General features: G+C 40.0%; 2 protein-coding genes across 2 annotated transcripts; both read left to right on the top strand.

The window, feature by feature from the left end:
- The first annotated feature begins 29 nt into the window (after positions 1–29).
- Positions 30–3,857, top strand: synj2bp (synaptojanin 2 binding protein). Its single transcript, XM_068338975.1, has 4 exons — positions 30–183; positions 724–860; positions 1,861–1,956; positions 2,029–3,857. Exons 1-4 carry the CDS (start codon positions 120–122, stop codon positions 2,155–2,157), a joined length of 426 nt encoding a protein of 141 aa, XP_068195076.1. The 5' UTR covers positions 30–119; the 3' UTR covers positions 2,158–3,857.
- A 1,673-nt stretch (positions 3,858–5,530) lies between these two features.
- Positions 5,531–11,297, top strand: LOC137611018 (deubiquitinase DESI2). The gene is made up of 5 exons (XM_068338974.1): positions 5,531–5,826; positions 8,640–8,712; positions 9,641–9,734; positions 9,863–10,004; positions 10,366–11,297. The coding sequence occupies exons 1-5, from the start codon at positions 5,788–5,790 to the stop codon at positions 10,603–10,605; spliced, it is 588 nt and encodes a 195-aa protein (XP_068195075.1). The 5' UTR covers positions 5,531–5,787; the 3' UTR covers positions 10,606–11,297.
- The last annotated feature ends 1,299 nt before the right edge of the window (positions 11,298–12,596 follow it).

Here is a 12,596-nt window from a genome sequence, read left to right as displayed (position 1 = left end):
CAGGGGGCAGCATAAACCACCCACAGAACGGAAGGCTGCAAAATCGAAACCTCTCAATGAGTTCCGAGAAATAGTGCGTTTGCCTCGTCTCAGTTTTATTTTATTCGTGTCTTGACAAAATGAATGGCTCTCTGAACCCTCCAAACAACATTGTAAACATCAATCTGAAGCGAGGACCGGCGGGTAAGAAGACTTTAATAAGTTGACGTAAAGTTTTTGCCGCTACTAGCTAGCTACGTAGCTGCGAAATTAAACGCTGTCAAACTAGCAGCTAGCGTTTCTTTAAGCTAAAGGCTAATTAGCGAATCAAAAATAGAAGGTTAGCAAATCATCAGTTGCATCCAAAATATGTGACAAAATTAGGTTCGAATAGAGCACTATTATTTGTTTTCTGACTTGATTTAATTAGATATGATAATTAATGCATTTTAAAGTGCTGTTACGTTATTTGTCTTTAAAAAGTGACGTGAACGCTACCTGGCCTTGACATTGAGTTTCTCCACCGCAGCTAATGGGACTGAACAGATAAACTTGACTGAGTTTAATGAGAGTAATGTCTGGCATACACGTATATAACATTTAGAGAACTGTTGAACTTCGATCCCATGAGATAAATACTACTTATGGAGCAGCAAAACAATGAAATATGTGGACATTGATTTCTCTCCTACCTAACCTTAACCCTAAACCTTCATCTAATGTTTGTTTCCCTTTGTGTTTCAGGCTTAGGTTTCAATATAATTGGGGGTGTTGATCAACAATATATAGTTAATGATAGCGGCATTTATGTTTCCAAAATCAAAGAAGATGGAGTCGCAGCCTTGGATGGAAGACTTCAAGAGGGAGACAAGATCCTGGCAGTAAGAAAAGGCTTTCATAAACTGTTGAGGACATTTACAACGTTAATGTGTCCTCTATTGGGTTTACTGTGTAACATTATACACTAAAAGTAATGTAAAAATGCACCACTTTGTTCATTTGCAAGTGTGTTGGGGTAAATGTCCATTAATTATACATATTCAGATTATGTTCTTTTCCTTTCAATTTTAATTCTGTTAATTTGAAAATAAACAGTTGCAAATTGACACAGCAACTTGTTTTTGCTCCCGAGTCAGCGGAGGATGTTCACTGGATTACCCTTGCTCACACACACACACACACACACACACACACACACACACACACACACACACACACCTGAACAGATTTTTAACGGGGTTTAGGATTCAGCTCTTCTCGTTTTAGAGCTGTGATGTCGGTCTCCTCTGTTTCTGAGGCGTTGCAGGCAGACGTGTTGATCCTGATACCCATGTTTGTCCAGGATGCAGAAGCTCTATCATTGTTCCTCTAGCTGCTTAATTCTGGCCCAGATGTCATATTGAGAAATAAGTAGCATTCTTCTCCATGGCAACTTTCCTCTCTGGGCGGCAAACATGACTGGGATCATGTGGGTTCAACCATGACATTATAGCAAGTGTCACTTTCACCTCAGTCTTAATGCCTGTTTTTGTAGTGGTAGGTTCATTTAACAAGCAAGTGGACATTTGGGATTAGAGGATTAAGGGATTGTGGTCATTTCCTTTCACTTTGTTTTGTCTGACTCAAGACGTCTAACAAAATCTGGAAGGGGTGACATACAAGCAATTTTAAATTGAATTTGTGGTTTTTTGAATTGGATATAACTGTAAATTTGCATTTTTAAATCTAAACCTTTTATATTTTCATTGTTTTTGTCATCTGTTGCTTCTTCTAGCGTCTTAAATGAACTGATTATCATTCACCCTGACTGGAGTTCATGTAGGTGATGATGAATGACAAAACACTCTGTCTTTGTGTTTTTGTGTTTTGTGGGTTGTGTAGATCAATGGAATCAGTCTTGAGAATCAGACGCATAAAAACGCAGTGGAGCTGTTCAAGACATCAGGGGAGGACGTGCAGCTACATGTTCTGAAAAAGGTAGGAGGCATCCCCAAAAATTGAAAATTCAACATGTACACAGACTGCCGGATATTTATCTCTGTCTTGCAGTTGCCTGATCCCAAGAAAGGACCCAAAGCCTCATTTCCACTGTCTTATAAGGGAATAGCGATCACTCTAGCGGGAACTGCGGCCCTTATTGCATTCATCTACATGCGGCACCTTAGGAAGTACTTTTAACCAAGCTGTGCATTATTTTTAAGATCACAAACTTTGCTCGAGGCCAAAGAAGTGGAGGAGAGAACAAACTCTGAACAGTAGAGGTTATTTTGTTGATTATTGGGTGTGGGTGTCACTGATGAGTTTGTTCCTTTTGTACTATGTGATTAATGATAGCTTCTTGACACCTTTCCTTTGCAAAGGATGCTCTCTTACCACAGAGATTATTATTTTTTTAATGGGTAACTTTGTGATGTACATGGGACATTCCTGCTGCTGAGCTGTGCTTGTGCAGACGGCTACTAAATCCTTGGTTCAACTTCAGGGTCCATTCTTAAGCTGAAAGCTGGTGTGTTCACTCGCAAACCTCCCCCCAGTGTACCTCCTTTCAATGGCAGATCTGTGTGAGGGGCTACATGAGAGGAAACCGCTGTACTTTCTTTTTTGTTAATGCTTAAAATTCATGCGACTGGGTTGATTTTTATTTTTGCACCGTTCCACTGTCGTGAGAGGAGTAGCATCCTGCTGTTGGGTCGGAAAAGCTTGCATTTAATGTGATAAAGGGTAATGAACTTGAGATTTGCCTTTTCTGTCACAGGGAGGGTGGTGTTTGGTTCTCGTAGCTCCTCATCACGGTCAGAATGAAAATCAGCGCGTTAAATTAAAGGATGTGGCTGCTGATAATCTTTTTATTGTCTGAGTTCTGCTAAAAAGCCACAAATCAACAGTGCTTTGGTCTGCCTCTCAGCCACAAGCCAAACTCTTCACTATGTGAATCTTTATTCTGAAAAATGACTGTGGGGTCCTAAAACTACTCAGCTCCTTAGGTTTTAGCCTTCATTACTCACAAAGGAAGAAACAACGTGTTTGTAAGTGACTGCTTTCAGCTGTGAATTAACTCTTGTTGGCTCCTTTGGTTTGTTTTAATGGTTTTTGGATTAAAATGGAGCTCTTTGGCACAGAGGAAGATGACCTCAGACAGTTAATAAATATGAGTTCACTGTCGGTGTGTGCCTGTTATGATGGGATGTGTTGACAGTAAATGTAGATTTTTCTCAAGACTGATCTTTATGAATTAAAGCTTATTTGTATATTATCAAGAGATTTCATATGGTCACTCAGGATGAACCCTCAAATCAATATAAGTGCAAACAAATAATTCTTTCAGTGTATAAAATGTGGTGGGCAGCTCATTTCTTAAACAGTCACAGCTGAAAATGCCAACTTTGCTTTGGTGCCAACTTTTTGTAATTTGACATTTTCTCTTATACAGCAGCAATACCAGCATTTGTAATCACATTGCATCATGATGCTCAGTGTATTTGAGTGTATTTGAAATGCATAGCATGTTGTGACCGAGGACAAAAAGGATTGACACTGAAAAGCAGTTTGAATCAGTTCGTTTTGAAAGGGAGGATTTTTTTTTTTTTTTCCAAGAATTGATCCGCTGTCAGCAAATGTTTTTTTTGCACTAGCCGCATTCATGAAACTCCTCCAGTGTCACACGAACGAGGGAATAGTTGGTGCTGGGTGTGTTTGACCATGTTTCAGGCTGCAATGCATCTTTCAAGCAACTGACTGTGTGCAGTCTGTAAGTCTATTTCATGTCACTCTGCAGAGTGGGGTTGTGAATATGTACAGTTATGTCAGAACGTTCACTCGGAAGCACTAATAAATTAAAGTCATACGTCCAAACATCACCTGTATTAAAATTCCTGTTGAAATAACCTGGTATCCACTGCTCTTTTTCTTTTCGTATTAGAAAGTTAATTTAAAACAAGCCAAATTTAAAACGGGTTCACTTATATTGTATTTCAAAATATTTGATAGGATATTTTCTATATAAGACTTAAACATGATGATTCACAATTTAAATGACAAACGCCGTAGGTTATTATTTGTATTTGGCGACTTTCACCACCACCGCTGGCCTTTAGACCCCAAATAATCACCTAGTTCTTTGTCTTTATAGATACCAAAGTAAATATTTTACCCGTTTCTCACAGTTCACAAAGTAAGATTAAGTCTAATCTTTGTGATAAATAAGAACATAAACTTAGTGGAGGAGTTCTGTCTCTGCCTGAGCAACAAACTCTCGCGAGAAAATCATTCGTAGACGCACTCGACAACGAAGGGTGGGGTTAATGAGAGGAATTGGACCGTAATCTCGCGATATCTGTAGGTCTGTAGCTAGCGGTTTAATTGAATAAAAACGAAATAAAAAAATTAAAACGCACTTTATTTTTGGGTAGCATCTGCTTTAATATGCTTTTATATAGAAAAATATCAAAACTATGATTTTTATAAAAATATAAGAATTCTTGGAAGAGGCGACCACGCCCAGTTTTGCGTTAAAACTAAGGTATCCGGCGAGAGCACAACAACTTTCAAAATAAGAGTTGGCACTTGTGTGAATTTAAAAAAAATTGTTTGCTTATTAATAAGGTGATTAACTAGAATATACTATTTTAAGTAGCATTATAGAGCAACGGGCAAATTAAAATAAATTTTGAAATGCTGTAGGCTGGCAATTCCTGTGGGAATAATTTCATTTTAGGTTTAAAAATGTGCGTTAAATCAGATTCAGATCAATTTTCGTGGGTTTTTTTTCCCCACACAAAATAAATTTAGACAAATTAGCAGAATTTTTTTTTTCAAAATAAAGTGTTTCTTCGAAAACGAGGTTTAACTGTCGTTTCGTCGCAAAAACAAAGTGCGTGGGTAGAAATTATAAGTAATTTTTTAAGAATAAAGAAGGTGATGCATTTTGCAGGTTCATAAAATGCGCTCCTGTACACCCACCAACAGTTCGGATCAGCTGTCGGAGGATGTTGCCTCGGAGGCAGATATGATGTAATCTAACGCTTCAGTCCCAACCAGAGGAAGGCAGACAGGGACGCGGGGATCCGGTGAATAACCGCGTGATACGGATCCCGCTTCAAAATACACCCAGAAACCCTTCAAAAGAATATATCAGATCGACAATTCTGCGTCGGAGGAATTATGGTCCTTGTGCGTCCTGGACGTCGAAGAGGATGCCGGATGCTGATCCTCAGTGGCGCCGGGGGATGCTGCTGGTGAGTCCTCTCCGTCAGCTGTAACCGACCACCATGGCTCAGGAGTGAGCGGCTCCAGCACCCTCCGTGTGAGAATGGCCCTCACACCGCCTCCATCCGTCCGCCCCGGGTCCCGCATTTTTGGCTCTGAGGGGAGAAGCGCACCGGCTCCACAATCCAAACCTTTCTCGTCCGGATCACAGTTGAAGCGTCTCATATGATTTTTTATTTATTATTATTTTTTTGCTGCTGTGTTTGCTCTCATCTGTCTGACACACCATCATTTGCCCTGACAGCAGATTTTAGTAGACATGGGCCTTGTCCACTGCTGCATCTCACTTAACCCCGCGATGATGGTTTGGTGACATCTGGCACAGCTGTCCTTCTTCTCTGGGGGCATTTTTCCCCCCTATCCAAACCACCACCCTGCAGAACATTTATTACCCCGCGGGGTAATGAACATCCTCCATCCGTTCAGCAGAAGCCTTCCGGCCGCTCCTGCCCCCCACCTGTGACTCCAGACGCGCGTAAAGGTCCCGACTACCGTCAGCCGTGGAGGGTGGGGACGTTTGCCTTTCCAGCTCAGGTTTAAACCATGGCCAATGAACCTGTCATCCTTAACGTGTATGATATGGTAAGGTTCCATTTAACGTGTATGATATGGTAAGGTTCCATTTAACGTGTATGATATGGTAAAGGTCCATCCTCACCACACTTACTGCTGATCCAGGTTCCTACAGGGGCGTTCATATTATGTCAGCTGTGCTGGGGCCCCAGTACCCCACATCACCCCCACCCCTTCTTCATCACAATTACAGTATTTTCCGTGCTATAAGTCGCACCTAAAAGCCTTTCATTTTCTCAATTTCCTATAATCAAATGTGCCTTGTATATAAAAAAAGTTTTAAAATATTGAAGAGGAGTTCTCAGATGCTTTTTATAATCCACTGTACTTTATGTATGATTTTTTAAAAATTTCCCTGCATTTAACAGTAATAATAACCAATGAAAGCAGATAATTACAGATAAATTGAATTACAGATAAAACAGACTGTTGCCTCACAGTTGTAGACAAAAAGTAGTTTAGAATTACGAATTAAAATATAAATGTACGTAACAGTGTCCCACTAGCAATATTTTCTCACAAAGAGAAGCTTTAGCTAGTGTCAACTGTATAATGTTTAGATTAGATAATGTCTTTTAAAAAAACAACAACCTAGCACTAGCCAATGCTATCTAGCTGTCAGCTGTGTGACATTAATGATTCTATTAGATCGTTTCAGTTATCAGAAGGATAATATTTAATGATGCCGGCATTTTTTCAAATTACAAGCAGAGCTAGCAATAAACTTCTATATAAACATATTTGTCTAGTTTTGACTTGAAGCCGTGAGGCTAACGCTTATCTAGTCCCGTGTTTATTTCAATCATTTTTATCACTGAATCTGGCTTGTGAAGACTTTGGAGCAAACAGGGAAATTTGATTTAAAGAAAAAGATATAGTAGATGAGAGAGTATATAAGAGTAATGTCTCTTTTCATTTCCATACGAGAAAAAGGGGAACCCTGTGACCTCTTTCTGTCTTCAGCTCAGAGGACAGGCCTCTTCATTCATTCATTCATTCATTCATTCATTCATTCATTCATTCATTCATTCATTCATTCACTATTTCCCCACTGCCTGGTTTTCCCTGTGCAGCTGAACAGCCTCCTTTGAGAAGATTAAGCAACGCATTGCTGTAATCTGTTACTTCAGTGACAACAAACACTTGTTTGCTGTGGGATTTACGTCTCAGCTTCAACTCCACAAAGTGTGGCTGTAGCTTTGCGGTGAAATAACTGAATTTTTCTCATAAACACCTGAAGACGATCAGGCCTTCTTTTAAAGAACATACATGTGATTTAATCCAAGTCACCAGAAGCCCTAAGATCCAAATGGATATGAAGATTTTTTAAATTTTTTTTACAATCTTGGATTTTAAGCTAAAATCTTCAGGTAAAAGTGTCCTTTAAGCATCTTATACCAGTTTCTAGTATTTTAAACTCCTTCATCAGCATAACTTTCTAACCAATCAGCTTTCTCCATGTAAAATGTAAAATAAAAATGACGCTATGATTTAAACTCAAACACAAAGATGTATTCACACTCAAAGCCAGCTGCCGTTCTGGACTCTCCCGGATCGGTCTCACACACGAGGTCCTGAGCGGTGACAGAAGTGACAAGCCGCTCGAACGGCTGATTTAATTCAAGCGCTGCTCAGCCTAACAGGTCATGTTGAAAAGGGAGAAAGCGACGACGGAGTCACCATTAAAACACAGACAAACGCAGCGGGCAACAACATCTGCCTGCGAGGGGAATCGTGCAAGGAGGGAAGAATCGATCGTCTTCAATGTGAAATCAATGTGACGGGTGGATGTGTGGAGTCGGGGGCCTGCTGTCTCTGCTCAGGCAGGATGTTGCATTGATCGCTGCAGCAGCAGCAGCAGCAGCAGCAGCGCGGTCTCTCAAAGACAGTCACACAAGAGAAATAGTGACTGAAAGAGCTCCACTAATGGCATCAGCCTCCTATGCACTCAGCTCAGCATCATTTGTCACTTTTCTTTCCCACTCAGATGGAACAATTTGTCCCCGTAGATGGAGGGTGGGTGAAGTTGCTGATCCATGATCTTGATGCGAAGGGGTTAGAATTAAATGTAGAAAAATGAGAGAATACAAAGGAAAATGCTGGACGTGATTTTATTCTTTCGCTCCCAGACCAGGAACCTGTTCCATTATTAATGGGGGACATTTGGGGCAGCATGGAAAGCTCTTAGTCGGCTTCCTCAGGAGGATTGATGGGAATGGGAGAGGGGTGCCGGCATTAGTCATCAATGATGGTGTGCAGCGGTCGCAGCAGGTGGCTCTCACATCACTGCATATTTAATCTAAGGGGGAATTTTGGATGATAAATGCATGCATGAACGATCGGGTGGAGGAGCGCAGCTTTTAATCTACTAGTTTATTCAGCAATAATGTGTGTGCAATAAACACGAACATGTATGTGCAATGCAGTAAATAAAAGTCTTAACTAACTGTTGCTTCACGGTAATGTTACAGACAAGTGAGAGAGATCAATCATGTGATGTGTTTCTGACAAGCAAATAAATCCAAAATGAATGAAAAGTAAAGTCATTGTTTTCTCAAAATTAAAAAAACAAACAAACGTTTAAATCTTTAAATCTGTCATCTTTGAGTGCTTTTGTGTAGAAATGAAGAGATGAAAGTAACTGTTGGATGTCATTTATTATATGTTTAGCCTGTAACTGCTATAAGTGATCTAGTCTAGTTCTGATAACAAGTTAAATCGATAAATAAAGCAGCTTTAGGAATACTGTACACACAGCTGTAATGTGATTCCACTCTTTAACGGTAAGTCTTGGTATTTATATCCCTGCTTTGTCTCCACAGTACTGGATCAACGAATACACTTCCAATCTGGGTATTGGAGTCTTCCACTCAGGCATCGAGATCTACGGCCGAGGTGAGACATTTCTTCCCCATGTTGGAGCCGTGTATCCCGGTTATAAAAATGGAATTATGTTTCCCATGACCCCATTTCTCCAGGTTGAGTCACTGTTGACTCACTGTGTGACTGAAGTAGATACCACCGCGAATCTACACCACTGGGGGTTCTATTATGGATCTGCAACCAGAAATACTGGCTCCAAGCGCCGTGAAATACGATCAGACTAGAAATCACTTTCACTGTTGAAGCTTCTGCTCGTAGCGTTATTTTATTCTGGATTTAACTTCCTCCTCACCACCTCTATCTTTGGGAAAATGTCCAAATTAAAACAAATGGAAGTTTTGTGAACCATGGATATTCTATTTAATTTGATTCAATTCAATTCGAAAAACTTTATTTGTCCCCAATGGGCAATTGAAGGCGCATAAAGCAGTATTGGTACAAAAGACAGGATGGGTGCAAAAAAAAAGGACATGCAGGGTGCAAAGAGCAAAACCCAGACTCAATACATAGAAAACCAACATTAACACTTAGATACACAATAAACAGAAATGTACAATGTAAACAGGTATATACTATGAGCTAATAAATGAATAAAAATCGTTGAAATAGTAAAACTATTTATAATATATAATATATGGATAATTAACGTTCATCTGAAATAAGAAAAAACAGATTTTGAGCTTTAATAGCTGTTATAATTATCAGTAAATGTACTTCGTACCTTCGTAAGTGTTTCTTCTGCGAGCTGCTTCTCCAGTGATCATCAGTGTTTTCCCTGACGCTGCAGTAAATACAGAGCAGAGAGGACTGTAATTAGGCTGCACGGCTTAATGACCTAACCACACTGTGTCGGGGATTCATTAACTGCTGTCTGTGCAATTATGTCTCTTTTGTGCTCAAAATCAACATTTAAACAAAAAAAAAATCTTTCTCCACTCAGAGTTTGCATACGGGGGACATCCTTACCCGTTCAGCGGCATCTTTGAAATCAACCCAGGAAACGCTGCTGAACTGGGCGAGACGTTCAAATTCAAGTGAGTGCCCTCCGTAGCGGCGTACAATACACTGTGATGTTATCAATGCCACATGCAGAAGTGTGTGTGTGTATGTGTGTGTGCGTGTGTGTGTGTGTGTGTGTGTGTGTTGTTATGCATTCAAACAGAGAGGCCATTGTTCTGGGCACCACAGACTTTACAGAGGAGGACATAGATAAAATCATGGAGGAGCTGGGGAAGGAGTTCAAAGGCAACGCCTACCATCTAATGCACAAAAACTGCAACCACTTCTCCTCCTCGCTGTCCGAGGTCAGTCACATACTGACAAGATGCATCCTTCAAGGAGTCAAACATGAGAATAAAGTTGAGAAATAACTACAAAAATACGAAAACATATCCTGGATGTGAAGTTTTATGGTGTGAAGCAGGGTTACAACTTCATCTAGTGCTCTGAAATTAACTGAAATAAATACTGAAGAGATATAAGAAATATTTGCTTGTCCAAGTGTGGGATTATCTTAACATCATGAGTCTGAAGTCTTCATGGAAATTGTCTTTATGTACGCAAAAAAAAAAATGTTTTCATGACAGGAGGATAAAGATGATCTCTCAAACATCATAGAATATGAAAATAAACATGTTTTATGACACTTATTCTGACTTTTCTCAGCTGTTGTGTGGACGAGAAATCCCCCGCTGGGTCAACAGACTGGCGTACTTCAGCTCCTGCATCCCGTTCCTGCAGAGCTGCCTGCCTAAGGAGTGGTTGACCCCGGCCGCCCTGCAGAGCCACATCAGCCTCGGCCTCCACAAAGAGGAGCAGAACGAGTCCAGCGACGACGACCCGTCGTCCTCGTCCGGGGCGGCCGCCACCGGTTCCTCCCACAGCTGTCGCCACACCAGGGTGTGATCTAACCCCCACCCCACCCCCAAACAAACAAACGACGTCGTGGCTCAAGAGAGTAAGCTTGAACAACCGCCTGACCTCCTACTGCTCTGGGTAAAGACGCAGGATGAGAAGAGTGAGCTCTTCATGACATGAAGACTTCAGAAAACCTGCAGAGACGCTGTCGGGACGACAAACTCGGACCTGAACCCCGAGCGCTCGATAAAAACCCACGTGTAGATCTGAAGTTATAGTTAGTCTTTTCCATGAAACCTTTGTCAGCCTTGTTTCCTGCCTTCAGAGTCGCTTCGGTAGAACAACTAGAGGCTACTTCTAGAGACGTCACCCAGGAAACTGCAAATCTCCTCAAGTTCTCATTCAATATGTGGCCTTGATATCGGCGGCTGTTTTTTTTCTTTTCTTTGTGTGGGTACATAACTTTCCCTGTTTTGGGATAAAGAATGATTTGATTCTTCCCTTGAATTCAAGTTGAGCTCTGAAAAAATGTTGCATGTTGAAAGAAGTCTACAAAAAAAAATCCCCAAGTAAAAGCAAGATGATCCACATCTGGTTGCATCGGTTAGTGTTTCTCTCCCGTTTTCCTTTTGTACGAGATTTAATGTCGGACTTATTTTAAAAACGCCAAACTGGCATTTTTTAGCACTAAACTGGTTCATTCCTGCCGGTATTACCTTCTCATAAACAGTTATAAACTATCAAAAGCAAAAACCTGTTCCGTCTGAACATCTCAGAGACACAAACACAAAGAGGATCAAGCTGCTACACCGACAATTATTCACTTTGTGTGTTTTGTCCGTGCTTTTATATCCAAGTGGTCTTTATATTACATTATTACATTATTCCTGATTAGGACTGGCCTTTTTTTTTTTTTTTTCACTTTTAACCCAAATAACAACCTGAGCTGACATAAATAATGGAAACAAGTAAATCAGTATTGTCCTTTGAATGATGATTGTCTTTAAAGGAGCTGTTTTCCCCCCAGAAATAGAAACTCATTTGTTGTTTATTCGTCTGTTTGCAGATAAAATGTCGAGTAAAGTTTCTGAGTCTAGAAAAGATTTCTGTAAATTTATGACAAACCAGAGTTGCAGCATTCTCCTGAACAACTGAAGACTGAACAAGGTACAAATAATGTTTTTCTGTTAAACAATTGACAATCTCTAGTTTCCTGGAGACTTGAAATGTGACATAAGAGTTGTATTAAAGGCCTCAGATACTCCAGGCTGCAACGCTGTTTTGCTGTGAAGCTCTATTCCAGAAATGTTTTCTGAACACCCTACCTTCCCTTTTTTTTTTTTATACATTTTTCATTTTTCAGTGAACTAATCCTTGAAATAAATGCCATTTACACTTTAGGAAATACACTCTATGAAGCCACAGCTAGCCGTGGGTTAGCTTCAGGTAACATGAAAACTAAAAACAAGGGGAAACAGCTAACATAGTTTTTTGATAGGTTCTATCTTTAATTTTTAAAATGTAGGGCTAGATCTTTTTTTTGTGTGTGTTTGCAGCCAAGCTAAGCTAAACCTACACTAGCTGTGTCTGAAGCTTCATGTGTATCTTGCATTATTAAGTTATAAATGTCATTCTCTTTTAGACCATTTCATGTTTGATTCGTTTCAAAAGGGACGAACGGCGCCATGTAAGCAGAACAAATCTTTTTTCTCAATTATTTTTTAAGTATTTATTGATCCATATAAAGTTTGGTTTGTTTCAAATCAAATTTACATGAAGGGAAAATATGTCATTAAAGTTTTTGTAACCATAGTGATTTGATCAAAAACACAGATAAGTCTAATTAAAAATAAGACCCCCTCTGGTGTTGCAGATGGTAATAATGATAATATCTTTTATTTTTTAGCGTGAAGTTTAAGTGAGTTTAATTTTGTCCCAAACCCTCCTGCCATAACAAGTTAACGGACAACAACCTTACTCAGGAAGGAAATCACATGACTAAAAATGGCAGTCATCACATTTCTGCTTCATAAATGGGG

The sequence above is a fragment of the Antennarius striatus genome, chromosome 17 (genome assembly GCF_040054535.1).
Source record: "Antennarius striatus isolate MH-2024 chromosome 17, ASM4005453v1, whole genome shotgun sequence".
Classification (NCBI taxonomy): Eukaryota; Metazoa; Chordata; class Actinopteri; order Lophiiformes; family Antennariidae; genus Antennarius; species Antennarius striatus.
This window is presented reverse-complemented; position numbering and strand designations above follow the sequence as displayed.